The following is a 15,680-nucleotide window of genomic DNA, read 5'->3' as shown; positions in this document are numbered from 1 at the left end:
TATTGGACATCCCAAAACCAGTTATATGGTAAAGCATTCAGGATTGAAAAAGACCAACAACTCAAGTGCATTACAGCTGAGTTACTTGAGGTCATTTTAGTTTAATAACTTGGTTTTTAAGAGCTGTTATAACAAATTTGAAGGTTAAATTCAATCAATTCTTAATCTATTGCTTAATAAATTGTAAACACCATCTCTGCACAAAAAGATGAAAAATTGTCAGTTTTTTTATTTCTTTAAGCAGGTGAAAGGGACATTTATATTGGTAGATATTTTATCTTACCCCAGCCAGACGGTCTGTTCTGACAGCAGTATCTCTTATAACAGCTTCCAGCACACCCGATCACGATCAAAAAAGCTTAAAACTCCAGAGGACAAGAAGGTATCAACCATAGTAGTTGGTACAGAAATCACAGCCACTGAAGCAACTACAGATAGCTTCAAGGTCAAAGAAAAGCCATCAGAAAAAGTAAAGCCAGTAAACACTGGAGTGCCTTCTGGGGAAGAACAAGACGCAAGCAGGATGCAGATAGATCAGAATTTATTGGATAACAAAGAGGTCTCGGGTGAGATGCATGATATTTATTTCCCAAAGATTTGTAGGCAGTTGATACTGTGATCGTATAAATCTGCAAGTGAGACGCTACACCTTGTACAATTCCTTGGAGACTGTTATCGTTCTCTTATACAGCCGTGAACATTGAGAGCACTGTAGAATATAAAGCAAATTGGGATATGACCAGTTGTCTAACAGTGTTGTTACATAGGAACATAAACATTTTCTTTGACTGGGTCAGATCGTTGGCCCATGTGGCCCAATATTGTCAACTCTGACTAACAGTGGCTATCCTGAGTTTCACAAAGACATCATTTCTTACTTAGAGTTCCCTGGTATTAACCAGTGGACTTCCATTAAAGTACTATCCAGGACTGACTGCTTCCAAATTAAGATGAGATCTGTGTATTCTGAGAGGTATGTTGATACTGCAATATTGCTCCAATACAATTGTTGGCAAGCACTTTCTGAAGTACATACCTATTTACTTTGGGATTTAGATATTATCTCATGTTTTAGAGATAGGTAACCATGTAGTTCATGTTTCTGTATAAAATACTGTATCTGAAATTTATTCAGATACGGTAAATGGACCTAAACTCAGTTTTGTATTGTATTAGGAGAAATTTTTCTTTCTCCTTCCATACTTACATCCTCTGTGCCACTCAAAAACCTGGGCTGAGGGTTTCCCAGACTAGTTCAGGGGAAAAGAAACAGTTCTATCAGAGTTCTGCAAATGGAAATAGTCTTTTAGTGACCAGCAGTGAACCATACCATTAAATCATAATTAAGATTCTTTACCATTTTAAAGGGGAAAATTGTAGACATTTTAAAAGATCTATTGGTTACAACAATCCTTAAAAAATAGCACCATGAGTGCTGTAAGCAAAAATCTTTGAACAGAACATATGTCGTCCATGTGCAGACATGTATAAATTGATGTTCTGGTATGATAAGAAAACTCGTCTGCTTTTTGAGGTTGTTCCCCTGGGTCTAGAAATCTAATAACTAGAAATAGATAAGTTGAGGGGTGGAAACAAAGGTTTGAATCCTATTGTTGTTCCTACTATAGTAGATGCACTGAAACAGTAGGATTTACCTCTGTGTTGATTCACTATTCAGCAATTGCATCAGTAGGTCTACTCTAGTTGCAACTAAATTGTGGTTCAGACCAAATCCCTGAAACATATGATACACCAATGGATGTCTACTGGCATAGCAGGACATTCATCTCTCCCTTTTCAAATCCTCCGTACCACCTGAAAAATCTTCTTCAGAGTGTTGCCCACCTCCTTGAGCAAATTTTGAGAGTTGGGGAAACTTGCAGAGGCATGAAAGAATAAACGGTTTCATCCATGAAATGAGTGCTGAATCTTGTCAAAAAACTTTCAGTCCCATGAACACACAGCTCCAACACAACATACCCATGGGGGATTGCTTGCATAATTGCTTCATTGGTTCACTTATGAGCTTCAAAATTTTTTATGGAATGGCAAAACCTGTGAAAAATTACATAATTTGGTCCACTGAGTATTGCTGCTCTTTCATGATTATTGTCATCTTAAGGTAGGATTAATTCCATTTTATAATATTTTTAAGAAGATTATTGTACAGTATTTGGGACATCATTTTGTTTTAATGTGGTTTTTTGCTATTCAAGTTTTTTTGTTACATGATCAAAACATTTCTTAAAAATACCTGCATTGCCTTCATGTTGGAATTTTGTCCTTTTAGGTCATCACTCTTCAAGCTCACCTCTAAGTCATCGTTCTGTAACTGAAAAAGTACAAATTGAAAATGAAGAGAAAGGAGACTCTGGCTTTGTGCACTTTTGTTCTCAGGAATCTGCGCTGGCTTTGCTTTCATCTGCTAGCTGTAATCAGGAAGATTTAAAAACTTCAACTTCTTCAAGAAAGACTCTTGAGTATGCTTCTTCTGAAGGTGAAAGTATAGAGAAAGAAGAAACTAGTAGTATCTTTACAGAAGATGATGATACCAGTGATGCTGACAGCAATGGAAATGGCCTGGAACCTGGAGAAGTATCACTAGTAAGAAAGGGGAAATTAAAATAATTTGAGCACATAATAAATTCATTGTTTGTTTCTTAGACTGCATTGAGAATTTCATGAATTGGCCCTGGATTTTTAGGTATTGATACAGAATACTGAGATAATGTTAATATTATCTACAGTTCTTTTCATTATCCTGCTTTACAGTTAAGTGTGAAATGCACCTTGCCATTCTATCTCATTTGATCCTTTCAGTAACCTCCTGAATTATTTGGTTTTGGATAGGTCAGAGAGGAAAATCTTGTATTCATCAAGGAAACCCACTGTTAGGATTATTTAATATAACCTTTCTATTGGTATATTTTTGAGCTGGTTGGAATCTTGGACTGTCTGTGGCTAGTTATGGGAATTCACATAGTTCAAATCTACAGCACTATATAAATTATTATTATTATTATTATTATTATTATTATTATTATTATTAACCTTTATTTATAAAGCGCTGTAAATTTACACAGCGCTATACATATCATCTTTTTAATTAGACGGTTCCCTGCCCTCAGGCTTACAATCTAAAAAGACACGACACAAAAGGAGAAGGGAGTGATGGTGGGAAAGGGGATGAGGTCCAGCAGTTCTTCTCAACCTCTAAGGCCTGGACCAAGGCAGGTGGACTGGAGGGAGGGCTTGGCTTCTTGGACCTAGCCTGCCTTTCTCTCCCTCAAGATGGTGGATGAAGGGAGGGTTTTCCTTCTTCCAGGCAGGCAGTTGGAGCTAGCCTGCCTCTCTCTCCCTCAAGATGGAGGATGAAGGGAGGGCTTATCTTCATTCAGGCAGGCAGTTGGGGCTAATAATAAAGCATAATAATAATAATAATAATAATAATAATAATAATAATAATATACTTAGCATTTTTGTGCTTTACAGTATTTACTGATTTTATTATAAAATATATCAGTGATATTTACAGGAGTTCTGCCAAACAGATCAGCATTATAACACACATATTTTGCACCTGTGTGTGTGTGTGTGTGTGGTTCAAGTGTGATTTTTGAAGTCGTGGTTTTGTAGTTTATCCTCTTAGCAATTACATCAAACAATCCTGTTGTTCTTATCTTATAAGATATCTAATCACCTTCTATAAAACATCTATTTTTTGATATTTTGATTGTAAACATTCATGTCAATGAGACTCCAAGAAATAATAGCGTAGCTGCATTCACAAACATGGAGGCAAGAATCTGCTTTTGGCACATGCAGAGAGCAGCCCATTTTGGATTGCCAGATGTTCCTAAGAGACTGAAAAATGTACTTTAGAGCTAAGAATAAAGCAGCACTTGCCCTTTTACTGACATAAATAGCAAACTCATCATTGTTTTACAGAGAGATGAGATTTAACAGTCCCAAAGCCAGTCCTTCTGTTTTAATATAAAGTGCTAATAAACATCTTCTCAGTGGTGAGATTCTGCATTACAGCTTATGTTTAATTCATTTGCTTGGGTACTTTTTAGCTATTCCTAAGTGGGGTTTCAAATATTTTCCAATATGTTTGCATGCTGTGTCTGTCTTGTAGTTTCATACAAACATCTTATAGGGACGTTACTGAAAAATCTCTGCCTCTCTGACCTTCTGCACAGCTACCTTGCTTCGTTTAATGAAACCACCGTATTTTTTAATCATAAGAGCAGCTGTACTGCATTAGGCTAATGATCCTTCCAAGTTAGAGTCCTGCTTCCTTGAGTGGCCAGAGCTGCCTGCCTCAGGAACTGTATGACAGCTGCAGGATACTAATGGAGTATTCCATTCTGTATCAGGCACTGTCATTCTCATTAATTCCAAGCTATATGAGTATCCTAGCAAATGAAATAGAATATTTAAATTGTTGCCTAATGTTGATGGATATTCAGCCATCCTCTGTGATGAACAGAGTTTGGACCGGCTTGCAAAATCCCCAACATTAGAATGTTGATGATATTTTCTACAATCGTGGAAATCTCAGCATTTATGAAATAAAGACATTTGATCAACACCATTATAAAAATCAACTTGAAAATATACTGCGGAAATGTTCTGCCAAAATTTGCTTTAATTAACTAATTAACTAATTTTATTTATTTATTTGAGAGTTCCTGCATGGCAAGGGGTTGGACTGGATGGCCCTTGTGGTCTCTTCCAATTCTGTGATTCTATAACCTGAGTTTATTATATTTAATTTATATCCTGCCTTTATCCCAGAATCTTAGGGATTCTAAGGCGGGTTACAGACCGCCATAAAGTATGTGCTCTGTGCGTACTAGGGTTAGGAAGGGCCGTATTAGGGTTAGGAAGGGTTTTACCTTCCTCACGGCCCTTCTTCCTAGTACGCGTGGAGCGCGTCCTTAATGGCAGCACCCATCCACATGGGTGCCGCCATTTTGACGTCTTGGATGCATAGCGTCCAGACGTGTCACGGTGGAAGTAACACCACGAGGGCGCGCTTCGCCCCTCGCGGCGCCACTTCCACGTTTTGAAAAGGAGCACCATTTTGGCGCTCCTTTTTCGCTCCGCCAGGAAGCCTCGTGGTCTGGCCGCTGGGGCTTCCCTCCACAGCGAATGGTGGCGGCGGGAAAACGGCTGCTTGAGGGCGGTCTGTAACCCGCCTCAGATTAAAATTAGAGAGTGTTTACTTCAACCTTGTAATTTTTTTTAAAAAAAATTAACAACGCTATGACCCATTCCTGAGGGTTTGAAATCTTACCAAGGACTACCAAAGAAATACTCTTCTCCACTCCGTTTAGGATGGGGGGAAAATCCCAATTACCTGCTTAAGTCTTGTTTGCATTCTTAAGTCGTGGTTGCAGTATTAATCTTGATTCCATAGCAAATTCTTAATGAAATTTCAAATTATATTTTCTCCTCATTGACAAAACATTGCCCAGAATTATGAGCATGGATTTTCAACACTGAAGATCTTTTCTTTAAGATACTGCATTCTTTTAAGACTTTTTATCTTAAAGATTGGACCACCCCAACAGACCAGCATTCCTTGATTTTAAGAATATTTACTGCTTGTTATCCATTTTAATGCTGTCATCCTAAACTACTCAATTTCAACTGTCATTTAAATCTAGTAAATAATAATAATAATAATAGCAGTGAACAGCTAATGAAGGAGGTGAAACATAAATCTGTGAAAGGAAAAGTCAACTGTATAATGCAATGCATGCTTTCTCTTTTCCATTCTGTTCACAAAACAACAATGAGCTTTGTGACTTTTGCTATCCCTCTGGAAAATGTTACAACAAAAGCCAGACCTTTAGGGCATTTTTGGTCTGTCTTAAATTAAACTAAGTGTATGTTGTCTCTTTTAGGTGGCAGAAGGTAAAAGAACAAAAACATCTAAAAGCTGGCGTCATCCGCTAAGTAAACCTCCTGCCAGGTCTCCTATGACACTAGTTAAACAGCAGGCAATAAGTGATGAAGGTGAGCATATTTTTAAAATCCCCTCTAATAATACATCATTCAGTCAGCACAACTGCATGTACATATACTTTAACTGTTCCACAGTGCTGAAGATTCAAGGATATTTGACTTTGTGCCAAAACCTCAAGTGCTGCAAAATGAGCTGCATTAAAAGCTTTCAGCATGTTTCCGGAATATGCAATGTATTTTTTGGGTACTTTCCCACCCTCTTTTCTCTTAAAACCCTCTTTTCTCTTTAAACGCATTAGAAGGGACTTGTAAGAAGCTCAGAACAGTATGGAGTCACTTAAATACTACAGGGAGGATAAAAGCTCATTTGGCAACCAGATAGTCTTTGTTGAATTTCTCAGCAATTAGTTTTGGCACAGAACATTACACTTTATTGTATGTAGGCAAGTAGAGCTAAACAGGCCACCTCTAGGTTTCAGAACAAACAGAGGACCAGTTTGCCATTTTGTTCTCCTTTCTGTATCCAGCAGGATCTTATTTGGTCCAAGCAAACAGAAACAGAAAGAAAATAACTGCAGACACCTGCATAAGATCTTATACAAGATTTTGCACAGTGTTAACAACGGGTAGAGTCTAACAGTTCTCATGATTTTGTTTGTGCAACAGTTCACACATGCTCTTTGGAAATGGAAAAAATCTTGTTCGGATCTTGAGCATGCATATGTAACAAAGTAGTAGATGTCTTTCATGCACAGAATTACACCATTGCATTTTGTCCATTGTTTTATTTCTGGGCAATGACAAAAGGGTTGCCAGCATCCTTGATGTCAACTTTGAGGTTTGTGTGCATTTGAGTTAAAACATGAAAGAAAACAGATACATTGTTTTTTCTCACCAGCTTGGTTCTGAAAATTTTGTGATTAAACTTGTGTGATTAAAAATGTATGCAGGTGTACACATGAGAGTAAAGTGGGTAAAATGAAAACAATGTGTTCAAGTAGAATACTCTGGAGATTATATTAGATCTTAACAGTATAAAAAGAAGCACACTATTTTAATCTTGTGGAATTAATAGCATTGCTTTAGTTATTCCAAATCTTACTTTTCCATTATGTCACCTATTACTGTAGTATGTGTAGTATCACTTCGTTTAGGTAGAATGTATGCTTCTTTTATTTCCAGATCCCCATAGGGATTGCACTGCTCTCCCAGAGAGAGAAACAGTTCTGTCCCATGCACAAAACCACATTATTGAAAATGAGAGCCCATCACTTCTGTTTCCTTGTGTTACAGTTCACTAAAAAACAGTTTTTCTCCTAATACTTTATATTGGGACAAAAAAGTATACCAGTGGCAAAAAGTCTTGTTATTTTTTTAACAAATGTATATGGCAATTAGCTGAAATTTGGGGTAATTTTACAGCTGTTTAGGTAACAATGTAGGAGAAAGCATACATTATAGGTATATTCTGTGTGGGTTCTGCAAAGAAAGATGATTCAGGAATTACATTTTAAAGGTAAGAGACTATAATTACTGGTTTGAATACTTAGGCTATTGTCATTATCCCACTTAGGTGGATGGATTATCATTACGTTTATCTCCATGGATGTGGGCAGAAATAAGCATCATCAGTGTTGTAATCTTAATTAAGCTTTCTTTAGTCAAACTTCTGTATGTATCCTTGAGGCTATAAGAATCACACCCTTCTCTGTTTAAAATGATATTTGACTGCTGGCAGAAAGAAGACAGAGAAGAGACCAACTGGACATCCTGTGAAAGTGTTTTCTGAAACCAGGGTGTAGTCATAGGACTTGGATGGTAGTGGGACCGAGGTTAAAACCAACTGATTACAAACATTCTCTGCATGGTGTACAAAACATTAGAAATATAAAATATAAAAGCTTTAGATTAGGACTGGGCACATAATAAAACCAAAATAAAATCAGCACCGAAAATAAAAACATGACAGCCTGTAAAACCAAATTAATACTAGCAGTAAAAAGACAAGTGGTATGATCTAAAAGCAATAAAAACAGTTGATATCCATTAGAACCTGGAGAAAGTGAGAACGTAATAGACATTTTTAAAATCATGCATGACGCAGTGGAAGTGGACAGAGATAATTTCCCCTCTCTCTTTGTAGAACCTGGGGTCATCTAGTGAAGCTTATTATGTTCATGACAGACAAAGAGAATTTCTTCACATAGCATGTAGTTGCATTTTGGAATTTGCTACAAAGATGTCACTGGTGATGCCATCAGTTTAGAAACCTTTAAAGGGGCAATTGGACTGATTCAGAGGTCCAGTTCTAATTGCTAATCCCAACTAGAGTTGACCCATTAATTAATTCCTAATTCAGTACTTATGCAAGGGCCTTTGATTAAGTGAATCTGTCCTAGCTGGTAGTAGCAATTTCATGTAGCTCATAAAGGATAAGGAAACAGTGACCACTTGATGGGCATATGAAGCCTCTAAGATCAGACAATATGCTCCTGAAGAGCTATTACTGGGGAATAACACAGAAAGAGGACTAGTTCCTTCATGTCTTGCCTATAATTTTCTTATAGGCATTTTGTTGTGCAGCGTTTGCTGTCTATTTTCATTAGTCTGCATGCATCTACTAGGCTCTGTTAGTATACTATATTTGTATATAAAGGAAATGTTACAACTCTGTACTCATCTTTCATTGAATGCAAACACTAAGCAATATAGTCTTGGTCCTGTAATTTCTGGGGGAATTAGGGGTCATGTAACAATAACTGGATCATACAATCTTTTTGGCCTTGTTATTTGTGCTTCATTTATGGCGTTCTCTCAGCTGCTTACAAGATTGCTGAACACTGGGACAGTGCTGTATCAAACTGTCCTGATCGGGAAAGTTCCTTCATTATTTTTCTTGTTCAGTTTTGTGAATAATTGAATAGCTCTATATTGTTATGGGGGTTTGAAGGGGGAGTCTGGTCTACAAATTCACTAGCTACAGTACTTCAATTAGATGTTAAGAATCTCTCCTCAAATTAGAGACAGCTTAGAGCCATGATTTATATCTATGTAATATTTGCATGTCTTCAGGGGACAAGATTGAGTGGGTTTCAGAATGTTCCAGTAATTTACACAAAAAAGGCTATATTAACATGAGAATCCATCTGGTAAAGTAATTAAAAGATTTAAATATGGGAGGGTTAAGTGAAATTGCTGCATTTTTAATTAGAGATTATATAGTTTTGTGACTAGGAATGGCTATTAACCTTGGTTAGAACTAAAATAAAAAGCCTGAAAATTATGATTACCTAGTTCATTTTCAGTTATCCTTGTAAGAATATTGCCAGGTGAGAGAAACTGGAGTAGGAGGTATTTTGGGGATGCATTCCCTCATGATAGTGTGGTTATTTTCAGCATTTTTGAACTATACTACTATACTAGATATATTTGTCTTTTCACAAGGCCATGGATTCCTAGTTGAATATGTTTAGCTATTGAAGGGAAAGTGAAAATGTTTTAGTGTTGATGTGTTGTATATGGGTATGGTTATGGCAACTGCAAATCAGATGATAAAACTTTTGCCAATATACGCCATGGTTATTTCAAAGCCTGAGAAGGGCCACTCGGTAGAAATGATTGTAATTTATTCTTTCCTGCTAAAGTCTGAATAACCTCACCATTCCCCTTATCTATGTTTGTGTGTAGTTGCTCTCCTTCTGGTTTAGTGTACTTTCTTGCGTTATCTGTAAGAATCCCATTAAGATTGAAATGTTTACTTTGGGGCTTTCTAGACGGCCCTTTGGGACGTCCGGAGGACGTCCCATTTTAAAAAAGGGGCGTCTCTTTTAGACGCCCCTGGGCCTCGTACGGACTCCGTCCGTACAAGATGGCGCCGGCCTTTCTACATGGCCGGCGCCATCTTTACGTATCGGACGCACAGCGTCCAGACGCGTCGCGCCGCTGCTGACGTAGCGAGCGCGCCCCTGGCGCCTCGCTACGTCGCAAACGCGACGCAAAAAGAAGCTCCATTTTGGAGCTTCTTTTTTCGGTCCGCGCGGGAGTCGGGCCGTTTGAAGGCTCCGGCTCCCCCGCGGACCTTCTGGCGGCGGCGCCAGACCGCTGCAAAGCGGCGGTCTGTACCCCGCCTTTGACAAGTTTTCCCCTAAATCTTGATGTATGTGAAACATTTTGTAAATGTATGAGACAGACTTTTAAAATGTATGTGTGCGTTTTCTTTACATCTTGCCTTTTCTCACAAAACGTGTATTGGTGAATCTATCCCAAAGAAAGAATAGATGTAAGTAATAGGAAATGAAATCAAAAAGCTCTGGATTACCTTACATATTTTTTTAAAAAGGCAACCCCTTGTAAATGTCTCACAAAATTAGTAGCCTGCAAAAATCGTAACCAGCCTACAGTATTGGGTTTTGGCAGAGAGCTCTGTTCTTCCGGAAACAGTCCATTGCATATTTATGTTGCTCATGGATGAGGGGACTCCTCTTGGTTGATAACTCCTTTTGAATTGTATACTGGCCATAAAGAATGGGCAAAGCTTTATATATCTTCTCAGTTATCCTGCCCCCATTCACTAGAGGTTTTTTGTTTTTTGTTTATTGCTGTTATACCTGGGCTTAAATACAAGGCAGCAGTAATATATTCACTTATGCTGATATAAATATTGTAATTAAATTAGCAAATTCATTAGAAATACTAAGTAATTTGATTTGTGATAATGCCTGTTCATTGTTCACAGGGTCTGATCTGTAACATCCACAGTTTTCTTAACAATTTAATTTGAGGTTGCTGTTTTTTTGTGTAAATATGCGTTCTAACTCAGCAGTCGTTTCTTAAAAAAACAACCTCACTGATTTTAGTATAACTTACTTTTTTGTGCCTGGTAGTTTGGCTTAAAATGCTCAGGTAGTGATAGATAAAAAAAAAAATGCACAAAAGCTCTTTCTTTAAAAAAAAAAGGATTATATTTTATGAGACAAAAGAAAGTAATTAAAGTAAGTTTCAATTACTGTACAGTTTTAAAACTCTGAAAGCCTTGTTCATTTAATTTCAATTAATTATGACAAAGTGTGAAAGGTGCAAACTATTTCTTTTAAAAGGACACATTGCACAATGTTGAAATTTTAGCAGAGGAATAGGACCTAAAGTTCTCTTTCCTGTGAAAGGAAGTTCTTCCATTGGAAGTGCCTCTACACTTTGAATTCCACTTAGTTTTTAGGTGCTCTTGTCTGAAAACCTGACTTTATAAATAAAGTTATTGTTCTGCCTAAAAACTTGGTGCAAGTTAGGGAAATTACTGCAATTACCTACACTGCCCACCAAGAAAATATATCACTGCCACAATCGGAAATTGGTAGTCATGGTAGTTTTTTTCATTGCCAGATGAACAAGATAAGGGATAGCTGGAAGGATGTGTTCTCTGTCTGCAAGAGTTGTTCAGATATACTGACCACTGTTTTAATTTACTTAATATATACTCTCGCTTATGATTACAACAAATTTCAGGCTGACTTTTATAAACTTAAAAAACAACCACACTGTAGATATAATATTCTGGCCTAAAACCTTTTATTAGTTCAAGCTAGAGTAGAGCTACTGAATCAGTGGTGATTTGTTAAAACAACACTTAAGCAAATTCCTTTAATTCAGTGGGTCCATTCCTGGGGGGACTAACAATAAAATTTAGATCACTAGCGGACATAACAGCATTGGACAGCAATAAAAACAGTGGTTGAAATAAAACTCCTTTAAAGACCTTGTTATCTGTTTGGATATTAAAAGAGATTAGAAGCCTTAGCAGCTAAAGCTTGGGATATGAAATTCATGGACACAAGTGGGCCCATTGTACAGTCGGAGTACTAAAGCAAGGAAAGACCTGTTAATTTGGCATATTTATATCTCACTCCTAAGCCACAAAAGCTTTCAGAGCGGCTTACAAATGGTTAATTAAATGGTTCCCTGCCCTCAGGCTTACAATCTAAATAAACATGACACAAAAGGAGAAGGGAATGGCAGTGGGGAAGGAGCATCAGGCCCAGTGGTTCTTCTCTCCCTCGGAGGCCTGGATCATGGCAGATAGACTGGATGGAGGGCTCTCTTTCTTAATCTAGACTAGGCCTGTTGGAGCTGGCCTGCCTCTTTACCTCTGGGGCCGAGGAGGTAATGCAAGTAACAGACTGTTGTCTCTGTCCAGCAAAAGGACAAACCTTTGCCCTCTATACCCAGTTCAAGTGCAAACAGCAATGCCTGCTGAATCAAAGCTTCAGTACTGCAAAGAGCTAGACCACTAAGGAAATCAGAGATTCAAGGTAGTAGGAAACACAGCAGCCTCTTCCTTCCTACAGCCCCCTCATGGTCTCTGTGGTCTTCAGTCTCTCTGCTAGGTGTAGTTTGGTAAGGCCTCCCTCAAAGTCCTGTTTTTATAGCTCAGTTAGGCCAGGTACTTCTGCTGGGTGGAGGTCAGTGCCTTCTGAGTGAGGGCTTCAGTCCTGTAAAGAGCAAGACCTCTGAGGGAAGAGGTCCAAGGTAATAGCACATACAGCAGCCTCTTCCTTCATACACCCCCATGATGGCATCTGTGGTCCTCAGTCTCAGTCTTTCAGGTTGCTACGCTAACTATCAAGCACCAGGGCACCTTGGGGGTGAAATAGATGGGTTGAAGGGGCGGCTTGAAGCCACCTCTTCTGAAGCTGGATTGGGGCAGCGGCATCTGCACACTCCAATCCACCTTGAAGCCACCCGAAAAAGGAGTGCTCCTTTTTTGGTGACAAAACCTGGCTTTTCTGTCCGCACTGTGGCCAGAAACTGGCTTCATGACTCTCTGCCGGCATGTGGCGTGTAAATGTCGGACCACCGGAGCGTTATGAAGCCATGCTGTGTAAATGGCTGGGCGGCTTCTGGGCAGCTTGAAAGTGTGCACCATGGAAACACTGCACTCCCAAGCTGCTCGGAAGATGGCACAAAGGGGCAGTCTATTTTGGTCCATATATGGCAGAAGGCAGCCATTTCCAAAAGTCTGTGAGAGGTCAAAACACCACACAGAACGCCACTGATTCATTTCCCAGTAATGAGGGCAATTTTGTTCTAGTAAGAAATCATTTCATCCCATATGATCCTAACGAGTGTTTCCTATTAAAGCAACACCCCTTTCCATTAAATGGGATTTATTCTATCCCAGGTCCCATCCCCAGAGACAGGTGGGATATAAAATAAATAAACAATTCATCAAGCCCTATTTAGAGCAACCTAAGACCTAAATGATTTGCTCCTTCAAGACACAAAGAACACTTTGAAGTCGCAGGACTTACAGGACCTGCCTTTGGTCAGCCTTTTCTTTTCCTACTAAGGTAGTAGGTACTCTGGGGAATGCCTTTCAGCAGCATCTTCCTATTCAGACAGCTGTTCTGTGCACTCACCCATCCTGTCAGCAAAGCTGACAGAACTGTTCTCTCAAAGCATCGGGAGTGCTTTGAAGGAATCTCAAGGTTTAGGAACATATCTCTTCAAGCTCAGGCAGTAACAGGTCAAACAGAGCTGGGTTATCTTCTCAGAGAAGCAAGACTTTAGTGAGGGAGGGGCCTTAGCAGGTTTGACTTACAGGTTTCAGGGATATATCCACACAGTGTTGTCATTTCAAATACTGTAATTAACAACCAATGTTTGCTGTCTCCTTGCGGCGATATGAGAAACTGGTGATGTTGCTCTTCCCCATGTTCACCTGTGGCTGGTGTTTCCTCCAACCCCACAGCAGCAGCCAAGCTGGATGGTGGAACTCTTGGTTCATCCTCATTCCAGAATTGTCTTCACAGCTCTAGAGGATACAGTCCTTCCCTTTCCTCTGACCCTTTTGCCTCTCAGTCCTCCTTGTCAACTCTGGTCTCTTCCCCCTCTCTCCTGCCTTTGTTATTCCTGGCTCCTCTTTTAGCCTACCCTCTTGCCCTCTTTTAACCTCTGCATCTTTCAACAATTTTAACAACTAGTTCCAACAAACTGGTGTGAAGTGGCTGAATGACACCACTGTATACACATTAGACATAGATAATGCTTCCCAGGGCTGAAATTATACTCAAGTTGGAAAGAAGCAGATGCTACTGTATTAAAGATACTAGAAATGGTTCTGTACATGACTAGCAAAATAAATGTTACAATTAGAGGTAGGAAACTATTGTAGTGTAGCATTTTGCATGCATCTGCCACATTATTTCAGTAAATGCTTGTAATAGCTCTTTTTGCAAATAGTTCAGATGATATTTTGTTGACTGTAAATGTCAACATATAATACAGTATCTGCTTGAAAGTATTTTTAATGTTTCTGAAAAGATGTTTGTGTCATTAAAATGATATATACAGGCAGACATTCTTATCCACAGATTCTTTATCCACAGATTCAACCATCCATGGCTTGAAAATATTAATTAATAAATAAATTCCACAAAGCAAAATTTGAGTTTTCCATTTTATATAAGGGACATCATTTTACTGTGACATTGTATTTAATGGGACTTGAGCATCCATGGATTTTGGTTTCCACAGGGGGACCTGGAACCAAATCCCAGTGGATACCAAAGGCGCACCACTGTATGTATAAAGAATTATTTCTAATTTTACCCAGTAATGTGGTAGCATTGAGATTGAGCTTCTAATATCTTCATAATCATAATCTAAATATGACTTCTATCAAGAATTCAATGGTAGCTTCAAGTAAGGGGAAAAGCAGACAGCCTCATGCTGCCCCTGAGAAAGCCAAGTGGGCACTGGGGCAACTGCATGCCGCAACCCCACTCCAGCATTCCTCTGGCAAAAAAAAAAAGAAGTGGCAAAATGCAGTTCCCTTTTGTGTCAGAAAAACACCGGCTTTTCTGCCGTCGCCATGGCTTTTTGGTGCTCCTGCAGTGTCTAAATGCTGTGCCGCTGGAGCACCGAAAACCTGCCCCCATGTGGGCAGCAGGGTGGCATAACGCCAGCTTCAGGGCATCATCAGGGTGTGCATCGTGCGTACACCACGCCCCCACACCATTGGGATGCTGGAATATTGTGCTGGTCTGCATTGGTCCTTAGTCACTTTTCTCAGCCTCATTCTTCACATGAAGATAATAGTACTGATTCACATGGTCTTCCTTAGGATTACAATTTGATAACCTATGTGAAGTGCTTTGAATGTATGGAAGCATTGTATAAATTTTATTTATTTTGTGTGGAAGCCTATTGAGCTACAAGTATTTTACAGTAAAATTTAAAAAAAAACCCAACAGGAGAAGGATTCTCTTACACATTTACTCAAGTTCCAAAATGCACATTAATAGGTAGGGATTCTAGCTTTCATTACTCTGGTGCCACAGTAGGCTACAAATCCTAAGGCTCCATAGGATAGAGCCATGACAGTTAAAGCAGTGTCAAACTGCATTAATTCTACAGTGTGGTGGCAACCATTGTCAGAGGCCTTGTTAACTAAGATATACCTGTATTTTACCTTTGTGTTTTAGCTGCAATAATTTTCCTTAACAGATTATTGACACTAATGTGCACCATATAACTGTTTCATAAGTGTGTGGCTATATTGAAATTAATGTCTTGGAATACCCAGTGAAAACTGGAAAGTGGTAGCACTAAGAAAGAAAATATATCTGAGGCATGACACGGAATTCCAATTGGCTACATCTTCTTTCTCCCTCAGTGGTAGCTTTGCAACTCTTTAGACTAAAGGACTA

General features: G+C 38.9%; 1 protein-coding gene across 4 annotated transcripts in view; it reads left to right on the top strand.

The window, feature by feature from the left end:
• Window positions 1-15,680, top strand: part of KDM4C (lysine demethylase 4C) — a 287,512-nt gene that overhangs the window by 164,815 nt on the left and 107,017 nt on the right. For 3 of the 4 annotated variants that reach the window (XM_042451543.1, XM_042451544.1, XM_042451545.1), the window contains 3 exons: window positions 328-566; window positions 2,291-2,604; window positions 5,916-6,027. In XM_042451543.1, the coding sequence (XP_042307477.1) occupies window positions 328-566; window positions 2,291-2,604; window positions 5,916-6,027 (665 nt within the window). Of the gene's footprint in view, window positions 1-327; window positions 567-2,290; window positions 2,605-5,915; window positions 6,028-15,680 lie in introns of those variants that run through there. The other variant, XM_042451546.1, reaches the window with a different exon arrangement.

The sequence above is a fragment of the Sceloporus undulatus genome, chromosome 2 (genome assembly GCF_019175285.1).
Source record: "Sceloporus undulatus isolate JIND9_A2432 ecotype Alabama chromosome 2, SceUnd_v1.1, whole genome shotgun sequence".
Lineage (NCBI taxonomy): Eukaryota > Metazoa > Chordata > Lepidosauria > Squamata > Phrynosomatidae > Sceloporus > Sceloporus undulatus.
Note: the sequence above shows the minus strand (reverse complement) of the source record. Positions and strands in the feature narration are given on the sequence as shown.